Source organism: Trichosurus vulpecula, chromosome 1 (genome assembly GCF_011100635.1).
Source record: "Trichosurus vulpecula isolate mTriVul1 chromosome 1, mTriVul1.pri, whole genome shotgun sequence".
Classification (NCBI taxonomy): Eukaryota; Metazoa; Chordata; class Mammalia; order Diprotodontia; family Phalangeridae; genus Trichosurus; species Trichosurus vulpecula.
Window position 1 is genome coordinate 550406402 of NC_050573.1, and position 18295 is coordinate 550424696.

Genomic DNA, 18295 nt, shown 5'->3' on the forward strand with positions numbered 1-18295 from the left:
TTGTGTCTACAAACTTCACCATATCGATGTCTCTTCGAATATCTTCCTAATTCATCAATCTCTTCATTCCCATTGACTTATATCTCCACCATATCTCAGCCACAGGCAGAAGTGGGCATACCTTAGACCTTAACACCATAGGCAGAAGTGGGCACACCTTAGACCTTAACACCATAGGCAGAAGTGGGCATACCTTAGACCTTACCACTACCTAATGATCTTCATCAATGATCTTGAACTTAGAAATTCTCCTCTCTGATCATAATCTCTTGTCCTTTCATCTCTCCACCTCATTCTTCCTAAACTTATGTTCCATTTTCACTTCCAACTCCTTCATCTCTTTCTGTTATATATCACTCTAGTTTGGGTCTTATTTCCTTCCCATCATTGTCTTGACCCTATACTTAACCACTTCACCAAGCACAATATTTCATCTTTGAGTAACTTTCTCCTTCCACTGTTCTGTCTTCCATTGTCTTTCCAGTGTTCATGCCCTACTTTTATTCAACCTCAAGCCATCCCTGCTACCTGCCTTTTTCCCTCCTACTCTTGTGCCTCCGAAGAAAGAGAAAGTCATACAATGACACTGTTGGATTTCATAACAAATTCAGGGTCTCTGACCTCAACTAGGTCCTCACTGATGCACAGCAATCCTTTTATTCATCCCTGATTCTCTATCACTCCCTGAAACAATTATTCCAAACTTTTCTCTCTTCAAGTCACCAACCCCACTTTTCTCAGGAGATGACAACTCCCTGCTTTATTGATTAAATCAAATCTACCCATTGTCAGCTCCATCCATCCCCCTTACTTCACCCCTCAAAACTGCTCTATATCATCTGTTCTCCTTATCAAAGATAAATACTTACACTCTCCAGTAATCTTTAGGCTCTCTCTCTCTCTGTCTCTCTCTGTCTCTCTCTGCCTCTCTCTCTGTCTCTCTCCTCTTTCTCTTTCCTCCTCCATTTATCTCTCTCTCTCTCTCTCTCTCTCTCTCTCTCTCTCTCCCTCTCCCTCTCTCTCTGTCTCTTTGTCTCTCTCTGTCTCTTTCTCTCTTTCTCTCTCTGTGTCTCTTTCTGTCTCTCTCTCTCTTTCTCTGTCTCTGTGTGTGTCTCTCTCTGTGTCTCTCTCTCTGTGTATGTCTCTCTCTGTCTCTGTCTCTCTCTCTGTCTCTCTGTCTCTCTCTCTCTCTCTCTCTCTCCCTCCCTCCCCTCCTTCCTCCCTCCCTCTCCTACTCTCCTATCTACTGACTCCTTTCAGATGTTGTCTGTCTTTAAAATACCTGCTCTTGACCCTACCATGGTCCTGTCATCCTATATTTCTTCTCGCTTTTATACTTTTGTAGCAGGGGTAATCAGGAAGGCCTTGCTGAAATGACTTAGAAAATTCCTGGTTGGTCCCCACAGTCACTGGAACTCCCTTTAAGATGATTGACAACTGGGAATTAAGGAAGATGGTCTATATTTACAAAACTTTCCCCTCTCTGTATAATGTCTATGAGTAAGGCTCCACCCTTTTTCTCTCTTTCTCTTGGGCTCCTAAACCAGAATTCATCAAAGGTGGGGTGGAAGATGTTTGTCTCTCATTCTTGGGAGTCCGGGACATTCCCAGTTTTAGAAATTATCTCCTGAGGAGAAAGTTTCTGAGCTAGAGAGCAAGGGCTGGTCACCCAGCAAGAGAGGATTTCCTTAACAACATACTTCTCAGAGGAGGAAAGGACCAATAGGAAGTCAGTTCTATGCCTGAAGGACTAAAGAAAGCCTTACCCTATTTGGGTGGGAGATTAAAATTAGCCAACGTTTTGTAGTGGTTGTAATGAATTGCTTAGACAATGCAGGCTAGAAGTGAATGTGAAATATCTATTTCCAATTCTACAAAGGGACTTTGCCTTCCAGGAGAAATATAATGAGTATAATTAGCTAATTGAACATTTTATTTCCTGTATTTGTTCATGCATGCCTTTAAATATCTTGAATCTTGTGAATTTTGTGTGGAGTACAATAAAAGCTGTCTCATATTTCATGCCCATATTGTACACTGAATACTTTGTGGGAGGGGACCTTGTTTCCAACTTTTGGGGAAACTCTAGACAGGATCCATGTTTTCCTGGAAAAAAATCATTAGATCGTGAGTTCCTTGAGGACAGGGACTGTCCTTTGTCTCTTTTTGCACTCTTAGCACTGAGCACAGTGCCTGGCACACATAGTAGGTGCTTAAATTATTGGCTGACAGAAATCTAGGTACAGCTGGAGAGAAAACTTGGCCTTCTTTGGGGTCAGGTGCCCCTAGGATGGATCTGGGTCCCTTTAAGTATAAAACCTTCCCCAGTGGGACTCCCTGAGCCATGGGCTACACTCGCAATACCAAACTCCTCAAAAGTGATTCTATATACTCTGCTTACTCACCACCTACTCACTCCTCAACTCTTAGTAATCTTTCAAGAGTTGAGAATCTCCTTTCATCATTGGTTTTCTGGTTGGTCATTTCATAATTCTATTTCCTTTATGTTGTTGTAGTCTTCCTGCAGGAAGACCTGAGCTCAGATCCAGCCTTTGATATTTACTACTACATGAATGACTTTGGACAAGTCACTTAACCTCTGTTTGCCTCAATTTCTACTTCTATAAAAGGGGGTGGGACAATAATAATAACACTGCCTCAAAGTGTTGTTGTAAGGATCAACTGAGATAATATTGGTAAAGCATTTAGCACTGTGCCTGGCACATAGAAGGCTCTACAAAAATGATACTTTTTACGACTAATACAAATCTTGCCAAGCTTTTCCCAATTTGTTCCTTTTGTTATTTCTTAGAGTTCGATGTTACTCCACTACATTCATCTGAGGCAGCCAGCTGATTCAATGGATAGAGCAACAGACCCAGAGTCAGGCAGACCTGAATTCAAACACTACTGGCAATGTGACCCTGGGAAAGACACTGAGCCTGTCTGCTTCGGTTTCTTCACCTGTAAAATAGGGATCATAATAGCACCTCCTTGGCAGGGAAGCTGGAAGATCAAATGAAATTGTATTTGGAAAGCACTTTGCCAACTTTAAAGTATCATAGAAATGCTGGCTGTCGTTAGGATTACTATCATTACTACCCAGGACAACTGTCTTTTGATAGTCTAGACTCCCTCCTCCTGAATATTTATATTCTTTAGCTCCTCATGGCTTTCCTATTCCCCTAGATGTCTCTTCTCGTTCTCTTTTGCTGTATCATCCTCCACCTCCCAACCCCAAGTAGGAGAGCTTCTGTCCTGGCTCTTTTCCTTCCTTCCAGTCACACTGTCCCTTGGTGACCCCATTATACCTCATGGCTTCCATTATCCCTACAAAAATGGCTCCCAAATCTTCACATACAGCCGTAATCCCTCCCCTGAATGCTAGACCCATTTCTCCAAATGCCAATGGCCACTTTCCCCTGGATATCCCAGCAGTACCACAAATTCAGCATACCCAAAATGGAGCTCACCACCTTTCCCTCTAACTCTGCCCTCCTCCAAACTTCACTATTCTGTGAAGGGCACCACTACCCTCCCAGTCATCCAGGTTTGTAAGCTTAGACCCACCTTGAGCTTTCCTTCACTCTTTTTTTTTCTTTTGAATTTATTTATTTTTATTTTATTTTTACAAATTTTTTAGTTTCAGATTTTCTCCCCCTCCCTTTCCTCCCTCCTCCCCTCCCAAGATGGCGTGTAATCCAATATAGGTTCTATGTCTACCTTCACACTAAACATATTTTCACCATAGTCAAGTTGTAAAGAATTATAACCAATGGAATGAACCACAAGAAAGAAGAAACAAAACAGAAACAGAGAGAGAGAGAGAGAATGAGAGAGAGAGAAAGTGCACAAATAGTTTGCCTCAATCTTCATTCAGATTCCAGAGTTCTTTCTCTGGATGTGGATAGCTTTTTCCATCATGAGTCTTTTGGAGCTGTCTTAGAACCTTGCATTGCTGAGAAGAGCCTAGTCTATCAAAGTTAGTCATCATGGATACAATGTGTCTGTAATTGTACTCCTGGTTCTGCTCCCCTCACTGAGCATCAGTTCATATAAGTCTTCCAGGTTATTATGAAGTCCATTTGCTCCTCATTTCTTATAGCACAATAGTATTCCATTACATTCATATACCACAACTTGTTAAGCTATTCCCCAACTGATGGACATCCACTTGATTTCCAATTCTTTGTCACCACAAAAAGGGCTGCCGTAAATATTTTTGTACATATGGGTCCTTTTACCACTTGTATGATCTCTTCGGAATACAGCCCTAGAAGTGGTATTGCTGCATTAAAGGGTATGCACATTTTTATAGCCCTTTGGGCATAGTTCCAAATTGCTCTCCAGAATGGTTGGATCAGTTCACAAATCCACCAACAATGCATTAGTATTCCAGTTCTCCCACATCTTCTCCAACATTTCCGTCACTCATTATGAGGCATAATGAGGCATATGTAGTCAATCCTCAGATCCCATAGATCCTACCTCCACAACAACTTTTTTCATACTGCCACACCCTCAATTTAAAACCACATCATCCCATATCTGGACTATTGTACAATCTCCCTAATTGATCTCCCTGTCTACATTCTTGCTATTCTCCATCTATCCTCAATACATCAGTGGGCTGTCGATCTCTTCAGAGACTGTTCTCTCCAATGATACAGATCCAAGCTACTCATGCCTCCTCCTCTTGTGTGACTCTTGTCTACGTTCCCTCATAAGTTTTCCATAGAAACAGGACCATCAGAAGATGGCTCAATATTATGAAGGTTCCAATGCAGCATATAGGCTGTACATCTGATATCCTTCTCTGGAAATCTTCTTAGTTACATGTGTGTGTGTGCATGTCTCATCTTATGGACAGTTCTATACTGGCAATGTGCTCTAGTGTAATAGACTCTTTGTTGTCTTTTGGGTGACCTATAATCTTAGTTCTTCCTAGTCTTAACCGTCTAGCATGAACAGGAGAATACTGGTCTTGCTAAATAGATTTTCCTTCCTTTACACAGCTGCCAAAAAAAATTTTCCTAAGGCACAGTCACTCCACTACTCAAATGTCTCCTCTAGTTCCATATTGCCTATTAAAAAAACACAGATTTAAAACTTATGGAAGTGAATGTTGAAAAACTGAAACCAAATAAATTAATAAATTGGAAGAGGAGAAAATTCAACCCCCCCACAGAAAATACAGACTCCATATTTTGACATTTAAGTCCTTCCACAGTCTGATGCCAACCTACCTTTTGAGCCTTAGTTCACATCACTCCCTTTCATCCATTCTGTGTTTCAGCTAACGTTCCCCTGACTCCGTAGATCTTTTCCTCTCTCTGAATTTATACACTCCCAATGACTAGAATGAATGCCCTTCTCTCTTTTGCCTTTCAGGTTTTAATCCTCTACTCAGGTACCTTCTCCAGGATTCACATCTTCCTGAAACGTTTTACATCTTTCTTTTGTCGTTCTCATTCCCTGTTGCTGCTATTCAATCTTTTTTTTTTCAGTTATGTCTGGCTCTTCAAGACCCCATTTGGGGTTTTCTTGACAAAGATACTGGAATGGTTTGCCATTTACTTCTCCAGCTCATTTTACAGTTGAGGAAACTGAAGCAAACAGGGTAAAGTGACTTGTCCAGGTCACACAGCTAGTAAGTGTCTGAGGCCAGATTTGAACTCAGGATGATGAGTCTTCCTGATTCCAGGCCTGGACCTCTACCCACTGTGCCACCAAGCTGCCTATCATTCCCTATCCCCCCCCCATTATATTTATCTGTGTTCCTATTGTGTGCCCCACCCCAACCCCATCTCATAGAAAACGAACTCCTTGAGAGCGGAACTTGGAGGGAGTGTGAGACAGTGAAAGAAGCTCCAGAGTCAAAGAACCCTGGTTCAAACCCTCCCAGCTTTCCCATTTAAACCTTCATGACCTTGGGAAAATCTCCTAACCTCCCTAGGCTTCCACTTCCTCGTCTGTCAAAGGAGAAGGGTTCCAGATCTAGGCCTCTGAGGGCCCTTCTGGCTCAAGATCTAGGAATGAATATTTTCCTTTCTTCTCTTTGAATCCCCAAGGCCTAACACAATGCCTTGTTCATTATAGGGCTGTATACATTTATACTGAATTGAATTGAATATTGAAGAGCACTCAGAAGAAAGTATCTCATAGCTAAATGGGTATTAAAAGTTGCAGCCATGTTTCAGAGGAGGCCAGAGTCTGCATGCTAACACCACTCCCTGCATGGGACTCAGTCATCTGTGGGTTTTGTTGTGTTTGGGATCTAAGCATACCTGTCAGGGGTGTTGTCCATAAAGATTGGAACCTACTTGTCAGAATTTGAAGGAGAAGTCTGGCATCTTGGAGTTGTACCCAGCCCTTTTGCCATAGGGCCATGGGCATAAATCCTTGTGGTGTGCTCTGGTCCTAGAAACACAATAAGAAATTCCCCTAGAATTATTTCTCATTTAAGACAATCAGGATGAACGGAGTAAATAGGAGAATAGAGATGAATAGCATAGTGCCTGACACATAGTCGATTCTTAATAAATGCTTGTTGACTGACAAATATTTTGTTCAGTCTTGTTGGCTCTTTGTGACCTCATTTGGGGTTTTCTTAGCAAAGATACTGGAATGGTTTGCCATTTCCTCCTCCAGCTCATTTTATAGATGAGGAACTGAGGCAAACAGGATTAAGCAACTTGTCCAGGGTCACATAGCTAGTTAAGTGTCTGAGGCCAGATTAGAACTCAGGTCTTCCTGACTCCAGGCCTGGTATTCTATCCACTGTACCACTTAGCTGCCCATAATAGAATACAGATAATGTTATTAAGTGGTTTTCTAAGTCTGTCTAAGCAGTCTTCGGGGATCCTTATAGAAGATTTAGAGATCCTGTTTCTATCTGAGTCTGACATTACTGGCCCAGGACACTGAGAGGGTCACCCAGCCTGTATGTGCCAGAGGTAGCTGCTGGACCCTGGTCTCCCTCCCTCCAAGGATGACTCTCTATCCATTACGCCACATTGTCTCTCTACATTTCTATATTGCTTTATATTTTTCACATTGATTAAACACCCCATTTTATTTCCACAATAATAATAGGAGAGAATTAAGCCACATTTTAAATCCCACATTTTACTGATTGAGAAACTGAAACACATGGTAAGTCACAGCAAGTCAGTGGTGGGCATGGCTGTACTATGTGGGCCTCCTGATTTCCTTCTTCAAAGCTCTCTAAATTATACCCCTTTGCAGTTATTTCTTTCAAAATATCAGGGGTCTCCCCCTTTTCCCCAGGCCCTACTGTAGGAGGGCTCCATGTACCTACTGTCCATTGCAAATGGACCCAGCTGGAACTCATTAGATGCCTGGGGCTGTCTTTGATTCAGGTGTGCGGAATTTGAGGGGAAGCTTGAGAACTATTTCAAAGAAGTAGAGAGCTTTCGAAAGAAAGAAGTGGTAAACATGGAGGAAATGAAGAACAACGTTGAAAAACTTAATGACTTGACTAGAAACCTGGAAACAGCACTAGTGGAATTTGAGGTTTGTGATTCTGGGACTGGGGAGGGAAAGGCGCTGGGTGAAAGAGAGCTGAGTCTCTTTGTGGCTTGCAACTGAGAACCAGTTAAACGACTTCTTGCATTTTCTGGTACCTGTGAATGCCATGACTAAAAATCGGAATTGTGACTCTGCCTCAAGGAGGGGTGGAGAGTACGTATGATGCATACTACCTCTGTGACTTTAGACAAGTCACTTAACCACTCTGGGCCTCAGTTTCCTCATCTGTAACATGAGGGGTTGGATGAGATGGCCTCAGTTACCTCTTCCAACTCTAGATCTAGGCTCTCTATGATTGCGTCTTGATGTGAGAGGGCAAAAAGTGAGAGATGGGATTTAAGTGTGGCAGCCTCTGGGCTGAGGCTGGACCACGTGATTTAGGAGCCTAGGCAGAGGGCATTGGAGTTGGATGGGTGACAGTGCCGTTTGCTTTTCACAGGCAATCAACAAAGAGGAGGAGCTGTTAGAAAAGGAGAAGAGTAAGTTCCCCCTTCTGCAGGTGGTGATGACCAACAAGGTGCCTTTTGAACAGCTCTGGATGACAGCCTACAACTTCTTCACCAAATCAGAAGAGTGGATGAATGGTGAGGAGGATGCGCTGGGGCGAGTGATGATGAACTGGGCAGATCTGGAAGAGGAGAGAGAGGGGAGAGAAAAGGGGAGGAAAGAGAGACACAGAGAGAGACAGAGAGAGATACACACAGAGACAGAAAGAGATAGAGACAGAGAGAAATGTACACACAGAGAGATACACAGATAGAGACACAGAGAGAGAAAGAGACAGAGAGAGATGCACACACACACAGATATAGAGAAAGACAGAGACAGACAGACACATATACACATACACACACATGTCCAGAAAGAGAGAGAGAGAGACTGAGAGAGACAGACTGAGAGAGAGACAGAGAGAGTAAGAGAGACAGAGACACAGAGAGAGACAGAGAGTAAGAAATAGAGACTGAGGGACTAGGGTGGGAAGCACAGGACTATTTCCAGGCTATCACAAATTAAGGTAACTGCCTCAGCCTGATCCTTGAGAAAGGAGAGAGGTTCCATCAACTCTTTCTATAAAACACAAACACATTCACATGCACACACACCTTCAGGGTCATAGTATTTAGAGTTAGAGAGCTCTTAGGTGTCATCTATCCCAACCCACTCATTTCTATAGACGAGGAAACTGAGTCTCAAAGACACGGCGTGAATTGCCCGAGATCACACAGGCATTTGAACTCAGGACCTCTGGCTCCAAATTCCACATTCGTTCCATAATAATCACCGTCATTTTGCATATAACTTAAAAACTGCAGGTGGCTTTACACATGTTATCTCATTTGATCCTTACCACTGCCCTGTCCTGTCAGTGCATTGTCATCCTCATTTTACAGACGAGGAAACAAAGACAGAGCAACATTAAATGACTGGTTCAAGGTCACACAGCTAACTCAGGTCTTTCTGACCTCAGGTTCCATATTTTATTCCTATCCACTACACCGCCTGATAAATGTCATAGATTTCCCCTCCCTATTGTACAAATTAAGAAACTGAGATTTGAGTAACTTGACTAGCATCTGAGTCAGAATCTGAGCCCAGGGCTAAGTCTAGTGTTCTCTCCGCTATTTCACACTCCATTATACTAAACTTCCATACATAGCAGCCTGTAAACTGCCCACATCCCAGCGAAACACATTTCCCCAACCCAAACCACCTCCTTAAGGCCAGCACTTCTGGTAAGAGGTATAAATGGGGTTGTTTGTAAGTCAGCCTCACTCTGACCAAGAGTCCTACTGGGTCTATTCAGACCCATTGGCATTATGGGAAAGCCCTCCAAAGATTCATTTCAGACAGATGTGATTAAAGGTTCATGGACATCCCCCTAGCCTGACCCACCTTCCTTCTCTCCCCTCTTTGGGGGAACTGAAAGGAACCTTAGAGATCATCTAGTCTGGGGGTTCTGAGCCTGGGGCGGTCTTTGGATAGATTTGGAGGGGTCCATGAACATACATCTTTATTTTTACTCACCTCTAACTGAAATTGAGCATTTCCTCCAGTTATTTAAAAGCCTTACCCTGAGAAGGGGCCCATGGACTTCACCAGACTGTCAAAGGGGTCCACGACAACAAAAGATCAAGAATCACTGCTTTAACGGAACCCCTCATTTCGTTACAGACTGGCATGGTTGTGTTTTGGCACAGCTCTTATTACCTGGTGGCGTCTCATTTAGGAGCAAACTCAAGTTTCCAGGACGGGGCCATTATTGCTCCAGCAGATATGGCAGAAAGACAGAACAAAGCGAACGCACTTTCACTTTGCAACAGCCACTCTAGGCCTACCCATCGCCATCTCTAGGAGGACATCACTTCACGGCTCTTGTCAACACCACCCAACCTCAGATGGTGGCTCTGCAGCCAACATAAAGAAAGAGCCTGGGATTAAGAGGCAGAGGGCTTCTTCCTTGCCTATTCATTCACTTGGCTTCACCGCAGGCAGATCTCTTTACCTGCTGGTGCCTCAGTCTCCATAGATAGAGTTGAGACAATGAAGCTTGAGGAAAGATTGATGTGATAATCCTTCCTGGTTGGAGGGTAATTCCTTGTGACTGGAAGCTGCATTAACCATTGGCAGCTTCTCAATAATTCTATTCCCTGAAAACTTGAAAGGATTTTTTTTTTACCTTTTCCATTGGATCGTAGGCTCCTTGTGGGCTAGGATTGTCTTTTGCCTCTTTTTGTATCCCTGACACTTAGCACAATGCCTAGATAATAATTAATGCTTAATAAATGTTTATTGAATGATGAACTGATTTTCTGTGCCAATAAAGAATAGCTGAAGTGCAGAGGGAGAATATGGCTGAACAGGAAATTCAAATACTTTAGTAGATAGAGCCCTGGAATTGGAGTCAGAAAGAGCTGGGTTCAAATTCTGCCTGATATTTGCTAGCTGTATGAGTCACTTAACCTGATCTGTAAAATTAGAATATCTGTAACAGCTACATCACAGCATTGTTGTAAGACTCAAATGACATGGTATATGGTACTTCATGAACTTTAAAGTGCCATATAATGTGCTATAGCAGTAGAGAACCAGTTGGAGGTAAGTCCTGCCTGTGGCACATAATGGAATTGTGGGCCTGGTACAGGTTACTTAGCTTTTCAATACTCTAAACAACTAAGACTTTTAAGTTACCAAGAAGGCGGCTGGGCTGCACTGATAGAGAGAATTCCCTATTCCAACTGAATCGTAGCTCAGCCCCTCTGTCCCTACAAATATTTATTATTGTCGCTCCTTTCTGAGGCAGGCATTGTTCACAGAATTTGGTTTTACAACATATGACTTGTGTCTTTATAACCTGAAACTCCACTTCTCCATCTTTGTAGGGCCTCTGTACACACTAAATGCCGAAGAAATCACTGAAGAAGTGAGCAACATGTGGAGGATGATGTACAAACTGACCAAGACTTTGAGTGACCTTCCTGGACCCAAGCGTGTAGCAGAAAACGTCAAATTCAAGATTGACAAATTCAAGACACATCTTCCTATCCTGGCCGTGGCCTGCAATAAAGGGATGAAGGACCGGCACTGGAAGCAGGTGCCTTCTACAACCCTCCTGAGCGTTCAGTAGCCCCCAGCCTAAAGCTAACTTCCAAAGTTCTTGCAGCCTCATGGAACAGAAGTCCCCAGACTTTTTAGAGAGGAGTTCCCTTTCCTCTTACTGAGGCTTAGAGATAGATCATGGGTAGATTGGGTTGAAGATAGTCATGAAGCAGGTGATGAGCAATGGTATTTTCCATAACCCATTCTGTCCTTCTCTTTTCTGTCATTTCCCAGTGATCATGGGGAAAACGAGAGAGCGATGGTAACAGCTACCATCATATAATTAACCAGGCTGGGCTTCATAACTTTGCCAACTAGAAATGATTAGATAGAAGCAATGCTTCTCAAAGTGTGGTCTGGGGATGCCTGGGTGTTTCCAAAACCCTTTCAAGGGGTCCATAAAGATTAAAATCTTTTCATAATAATAGTAAGATATTTTAATTCCTAATATAATAAAGGTTGATCAATATAATCCACATAAGCAAAAGCTCTTTGGGGTCTTCAGTAATGTTTAAGATTGTAAAGGGGTACTGAGACCAAAGGGTTTAAGAACCACTATGCTAGACCAGAACCATGGTTTAGTCTGATAGGTGATCTTGTCACCTTTTCCAAATAAATGATAATAATACTATAGTAGGCACCACATAGTATACTTTAAGATTCACAAAGCATGTTGCTTATATATTATCTCATTTGTTCCTCAAAACAATTTTGTGGGATGGATTCTATTAGTATCCTCATGTTACCCACAAGGAAACTGAGGCTAACTGAGGTAGAATGACTGACCTAGGCAGAGTCCTCCCACTAGTGTTTCTCAAGATCTGAACACAAGTCTTCCTGACTCCATATTCCACATTCAGTCCACTATACCATATACCATACTCAGACCATTATACAGTATACCACTATACTGCCAGTACCACTATACTATATAGAGAATGCCCAACATGGGAATGAGAGACTTAAATAACATAAAGAGATTAGGTTAGATGCAAAGGAAAACCTCTCCAAGAAGGGGAATAGCCCTAGCTCCCTAGACTTGGGGCACCTGCCCAGGCTCTTACAAAGGAGTACAGATAACCACCTTTTTGAGCTGGCCTAAGTACTGTCCCTCTCCGTTGGAAAACCTCTTTTGATTTTCCTTCCAACCTTTGAATTCTATAAATACGAATAACAAATATTCTACCTAAAAATAGTTGGGATTTTTATATACACTGAAGTGTGAGGGTGATGTGTGGTGTGAAAACAGACTGAAATAAATCTCACTGGGTGGCTACTGGAATCATAGACCCTAGGAGTTAGATAGAAAATTCCTTTGAAACATCATTCTGGAGGACTAACCCTATGTGTTGGTAGTGCTGTGATTTAAGGGTCTTGAAAAGGATCCTAATAGACCTAGTAGACTTACCTGTTCTCTTCTGACCTGTAATCACCACAATAGCCATCAGCAGTGGGATACACTACAAATGTGGGGATGATATTTGGGTCTGAAAGGCACTGTCAGAACACACGTATATTACGTATTACCCGGGAAGGAAGGGAGGAAGGAAGGAAGACAGAGAGGCAGGCCCATGGCTCTCCCTCCCCACTCTTTTCCAAGTATATCAACATGCTTTAATTGCTCAGGTCAGCTAACTATTTCTCTATAAGGCACAGAGAGGCCAGCCCTGAGGGGAAGAGTTACAGCCAGGGAAATATCGTTGTCCTAGAAGGGGAAAGGATGTAAGACCAACAATCCCCAGGTCACTAACCGAGGTGTTGGTGAGAGTGCAGTGCCCCTTCAAGGGGTACTTAAATTGTGAAAGAGGGATCCAGAGAGGGAAATGCTTTAGCCACCAGAAGGAACCAGAATGGTGGAATGTCTGGCACTGAGGAACATGGGGGAGGAGAGAACTGATATTCTCCCTGATAGGCCACCTGGATGCCTGGAGGGTGGGATGAGCAGGAGGTGGGTGAAAAAGGAGGGCATCATAGACAAATTCTGCATACTTTAGGATTTTGCCCAGAGCAAGTGCTATGTTTAATCCATCCATCTTATAGGTGGGGTTGTAATCACAATGCTATCTACACTTTTCCCCTCTCTCTTTCTCTTTCCTTCTATCTATCTCATACAGAATATACATATATAGATGTAGTATAGATATGCATATATATGTATATACGTATATAAATTCAAGTTGTACTGCAGAGGAATGGTTCATTTTAGCAGCAGAGTTCGGGAGAACAATATTCCAGAACAATTTTGCTTAGAGGTTGGCACCTTGGTTTTCTCATGGGGGTGAAAACTCTGCAGGGTGCCAGTAGGAAAGGTGAAAATTTCATCCGAAACTCAGTTCGTGTCATTTCCTAAATGAAACCTTCTCTGGTCCCCTGCCCATCCCTACCATTTTCCCCTAATTACTTTGGATAGATTTTACTTTGCACAATCAGCACAGTGCCTGGCACACAGCACATGCTCTATAAGCGTTAGCAATGGTGGTGGTGGTGGTGATGATGATGATGGTGGTGATGACGATGATGATGGTGATGTTGTACAGGGTGTCACAAAAGTCTTAATGCAAGTTTTAAGTTTTAGTAGCTTAAACATATCACATGGGCATGTATTGTTTTCCCCTAAGTAGAATGTGAGTTTCTTGTAAGCGTTTTTGGTTGTTGTTCAGTCATTTCAGTCATGTCTGACTTTTAGTGACCCCACTAGGCATTTGCTTGGCAAAGATACTGAAATGGTTTGTTATTTTCTTCTCTAGTTCATTTTACAGGTGAGGAAACTGAAACCAACAGGGTGAAGTGACTTACCCAGGGTCACACAGCTAGTAAGTGTCTGAGGCCAGTTTCGAACTCAGGCCTTCCTAACTCCAGGCTTGAAACTCTGTACACTAAGGCTCCATCTAGCTGCCCTTCTTGTCGGCGTAATAGTCAATAAATGTTTGTTGAAAAGTGGAAAAAGCATTGACTGGCATCAGAGTGCATAGATTCAAATCCCACATCTAGTGCTTACTACCTGTATAATCTTAAGGCAATTAACTTCTCTAGGTATCTCTCTCTCTCTCTCTCTCTCTCTCTGTCTTTCTCTCTCTTCCTCTTTCCCTCTCTCTCTCTCTCTCTCTCTCTCTCTCTCTCTCTCTCTCTCTCTCTCGCCCCCTCTCTTTTTATCTGTAAAATAAAGGGGTTGGACTACACAACCTCTTGAGGTCTCATTCAGCTACAGATCCTCTCTGATGATTGGCTACTTCCTATGATAACTATTTTGAATCCATGCCTAGTACAGACCCTGGCTAGCAGACCCTAGTGTGGGAAGCTGCTTGGGAATTTCCTGTGAGGACCTGGTTGTCAAAAGAACGAGGATGGGTTGAGGTTGTGAGGAGGCGGGTTCCAGCTTTATTTTCCTCTTTGTTCCAGGAAGGAATTTGGTCTGGGAATGGAGCAGGGCAGAAGAAAGCTTCATATGTGAATAAAGGAATTTACTATATTGTTTCCACCCGACCCTTTGGTTTGAGAAACACAAAAGACCTAGGTGGTACAGTGCAGGGGTGGGGAACCTGTGGCCTGTGGCCCTCTAGGTCCTCAAGTGCAGCACTTTGATTGGATCCAAACTTCACAGAACAAATCCCCTTAATAAAAGGATTTGTTCTGTAAAACTTGGACTCAGTCACAAGGCTGTACCCAAGGACCTAGAAGGCCACATGTGGTCTAGAGGCCTCAGCCTGCCCACCCCAGTATAGTGGTTAGAGTTCTGGACTTAGAGTCAATAACCAAACAATCCTGCTTCAGACATTTATTAGATGTGTTACCAATTCACTTAATCCCTCTGAGCCTCAGTTTCTTCATTTGTAAAATGGGAATAAAAGAGTTTATCTTACACAGTTATTATTATAAGGATCAGATCAGTAATGTGCAAAAAGCCCTTTGCAAATCTTAAAGTTCCTTATGCTGGTTAATTAGCATTCCTGGAGATGGTTAACATGAGACCCGGGGAATGAGAAACGCTAAGGCAACCTGGTTTCTTGCTCTCAAGTGCTTCAAAAACAGTATTTTGACAATTTGATTCTAGGCAATTTGGGCCAAATCAAGTCTTTCTAGACCCCAGTTTTCTTCTAAAATGAGGAGGGTGGATAGAGAGGATTTCTAAGATGCCTTCTAAGATCACCTTTCTAAGGTGATACCATATCCAACCAAGAGGCAAAATTGTGAAATCCTGATGTGCATCTTTGGTGATAGCTTTGCTCTGGTCTTTCACCCTGTCCCCTCTCCCTCCATGCTGTGACCCGAATCCTTTCCCGGCTTTCCTACCTGCTGCAAGGGTGCAGTGCTCTCATGTTTCTCCAAGTCCCTATTCTCACTGAACTTTGAACTCATTGGCTCCTCCGCTGAGGTAGAAGTGACAGTATGATGCCCCTCACAGCAGAACTTATCTTGTAAGAGAGGGACCTGGAGAAGACAGAACTTAAACCACCAGGGCAAACCTCTAATGGCAGGATTCCATGCTGTGGACCTTGGAGCAGTGTTGGCACAACTCCCGTTGCCTTCAAACAAACCATATAGGCAACCTTCTGGCATGAAAAATCCTTTTGTTGTATGGAGAATGGTGCTGGACTCGGGATCAGGAAAGAAATGGGTTTGAATTCTGTCTCTGGCACTTACTAAATGTATGGTCATGGTCAAGTCACTTAAGCTGTCGACCTCAGTGTCTTCATCGGTAAAATGCAGATAATAACACCTGTAGGGCCAGCCTTACAAGGTTGTCATGATGGTCAAATGAGGTAATATATACGTAGCTTTCCAAACCTTAAATATACCTTTTGTTGGAGAAACAATTCTGCTATCAGAAGAGGCAGAAGATTTCCACCCCTCCTAAATTTAGATAAGTCTTAGGGAGTTGCCAGAGATGCAGAGAAGTTAATTAACCCGTCCAAAGTCATAGAGCTAATAAGCCTCAGAGGTAGGATTTGAATCCAGGATTTCATGCTTCAGGGTAGCTAGGTGGCACAGTAGATAGAGTGCCAGTCCTGGCATCAGGAAGTCTCATCTTCCTGAGTTCAAATCTGGCCTCAGGCACTTATGTGCAAATTTAGAGACATCTCCACGCCAAATGCCCACACGGACCATTTGTGCCTGACCTGTGGTAGAGCGTTCTGAGCTCATATTGGTCTGATCAGACACACTGTACCTTAACTCTAACACAGTGACATTATTTTGGTCCTCTTTGAGAACAAAGGACAACAACCAACCAATTATCTGTGTGACCCTGGGCACTTAACCCTGTTGGCCTTGGTTTCCTCATCTGGAATATGGGCTGGAGAAGGAAATAGTAAACCACTGCAGTGTCTTTGCCAAGAAAACCCTGAATGGGGTCCTGAAGAGTCGGACATGACTAAGTTTCATGCTGCAAGCCTTGAAAGTATTATAAGAAGCATTCAGCGTTAGCTCTTGTCACTATAGTCTAATCTATTTTCTTCCTTTGTTTTAGATCAGTGAGATAGTGGGTACTGAAATAAAGCCAGATGAAACAACTTGTCTCTTAAACATGCTGGAATTTGGAATCAGCAAGTTTATTGAGAAGTAAGTAATCGAACTCTTCCTTTAGAGGATTTTTTCATGGACCAAAGAGAATTATGAGATGCTCTATATCTGTGCATTTCCTTTCCTTTTTCTTTTCTTTCCTTTCCTTTCCTTTTCTTCTTTTTCTTTCCTTCTTCCTTCCTTCCTTCCTTCCTTTCTTCCTTCCTTTCTTCCTTTCTTCCTCTTTCTTTCTTTCGCATTTAAAATTCCATCGTATTTCTTAATAAGGCTCTCATTGTATCATTAGCTACTAACAAAGTCTTAATTCCCAGCTGCATGTATATAATTGAAATTAGGAAATTGAGATGAGACTATAGACAACAATCATGCCCCCTCCCCCCCAAAAAACAATTAAAATAGAAATTCCTTAAAATGAAAAGTAGGATATTTCTGAATTTCCCTCTGCCTTCAAATACCCCATGCTACCTGTTCCAGAGAATGAAATAATAAATCATGGAATTTAGAGTTGAAAAGAACCTTCTAGATTGTTTGATGCATCCAAATTCATTGTGCAAATAAGGAAACTGAAGACTGGGGAGGGTAAAGATCTTTGAATTTACTTATCTCTGAAACATTGTCCTGATTTCCAATTCTCTCAGCCCAAGAATATACACTCCTGGGGAGCAGAGACTGTTTAGTTTTTGTCATTGGGTTCCCTGTCACTAACAGTACCTAGCACATAGTAGGTACCAATAAATGTTTACTGAACTGAAGTAATTTATGTAGCAGCAGGGAGCTTATGAAGCATTTTTCAAAAGAAAGCAGGTCATGGGTGAATGGGCAGAAATAAAACTAGAAAATGCCCCCAAGACCTGGTATTTTTTTTAGAGTCTTATATTTCCTCTGCTAGGAGATGCATCATTTTAATGAGCCTGATAGCTTCTGTATAGGGCTTGTGCTCCCTGGTGAGTCAAAAAGGTGTTAATAAGGCCAAAGGCTTTCTGAATTTCTCCAAGCTGTGTTAAAACACCTCTCCCGGGTTTTTTTTTTTCTTTTTCTTCTTTCCATTTAGACTTGAGCCTATTAGTGCAGCTGCCAGTAAGGAATATTCCCTGGAGAAAAACATGGATAAAATGAAATCCGAGTGGGCCAACATGATTTTTAACTTTTCGAAATACAGGGACACGGTGAGCTAGTCAGACATTCTGACCATGATGTTTTTATAAAGATGTTGGGGGAGGCAGAGAAGGGAGAGGGAACCAATCCATAATCACTAAGTTTTGAACATTAACGCATATCTTATTTCATATTCTGACCATCTACCTGTCAAGGGGTGAGTTGCTAAAAACCTAAAGGGTTGTAGGAAAAAACCCAATAAACTTATTGGATGTAAGGGGTGAATTGCTAAACCCGAAGGTCTGTAGAAAAAGAACAAGAAACTACTGCATATAGGGAGCCAGAGGGAGCATGGTACTATCAATTGATCCAGAAGAATCTATCAAGTACCCACCTACTATGTGCCAGGTGCTGTTCTAGGTTCTAGGCTTATAAAAAAATAAAACTGAAAAAAGAAATTCCTATACTGAAGGACCTCACATTTTCTCAGGGGAGCTATCAAGGGAGACTGCATGTACACAAAACAGAAAGA

General features: G+C 42.4%; 1 protein-coding gene across 1 annotated transcript in view; it reads left to right on the forward strand.

Moving 5' to 3' along the window:
- The window catches only part of DNAH3 (dynein axonemal heavy chain 3), a 171731-nt gene that overhangs the window by 50336 nt on the left and 103100 nt on the right, over nt 1-18295 (forward strand). The window contains exons 17-21 of the mRNA XM_036766518.1: nt 7383-7536; nt 7991-8135; nt 10932-11143; nt 16616-16707; nt 17720-17834. Of these exons, the coding sequence (XP_036622413.1) occupies nt 7383-7536; nt 7991-8135; nt 10932-11143; nt 16616-16707; nt 17720-17834 (718 nt within the window). The remainder of the gene's footprint in view (nt 1-7382; nt 7537-7990; nt 8136-10931; nt 11144-16615; nt 16708-17719; nt 17835-18295) is intronic.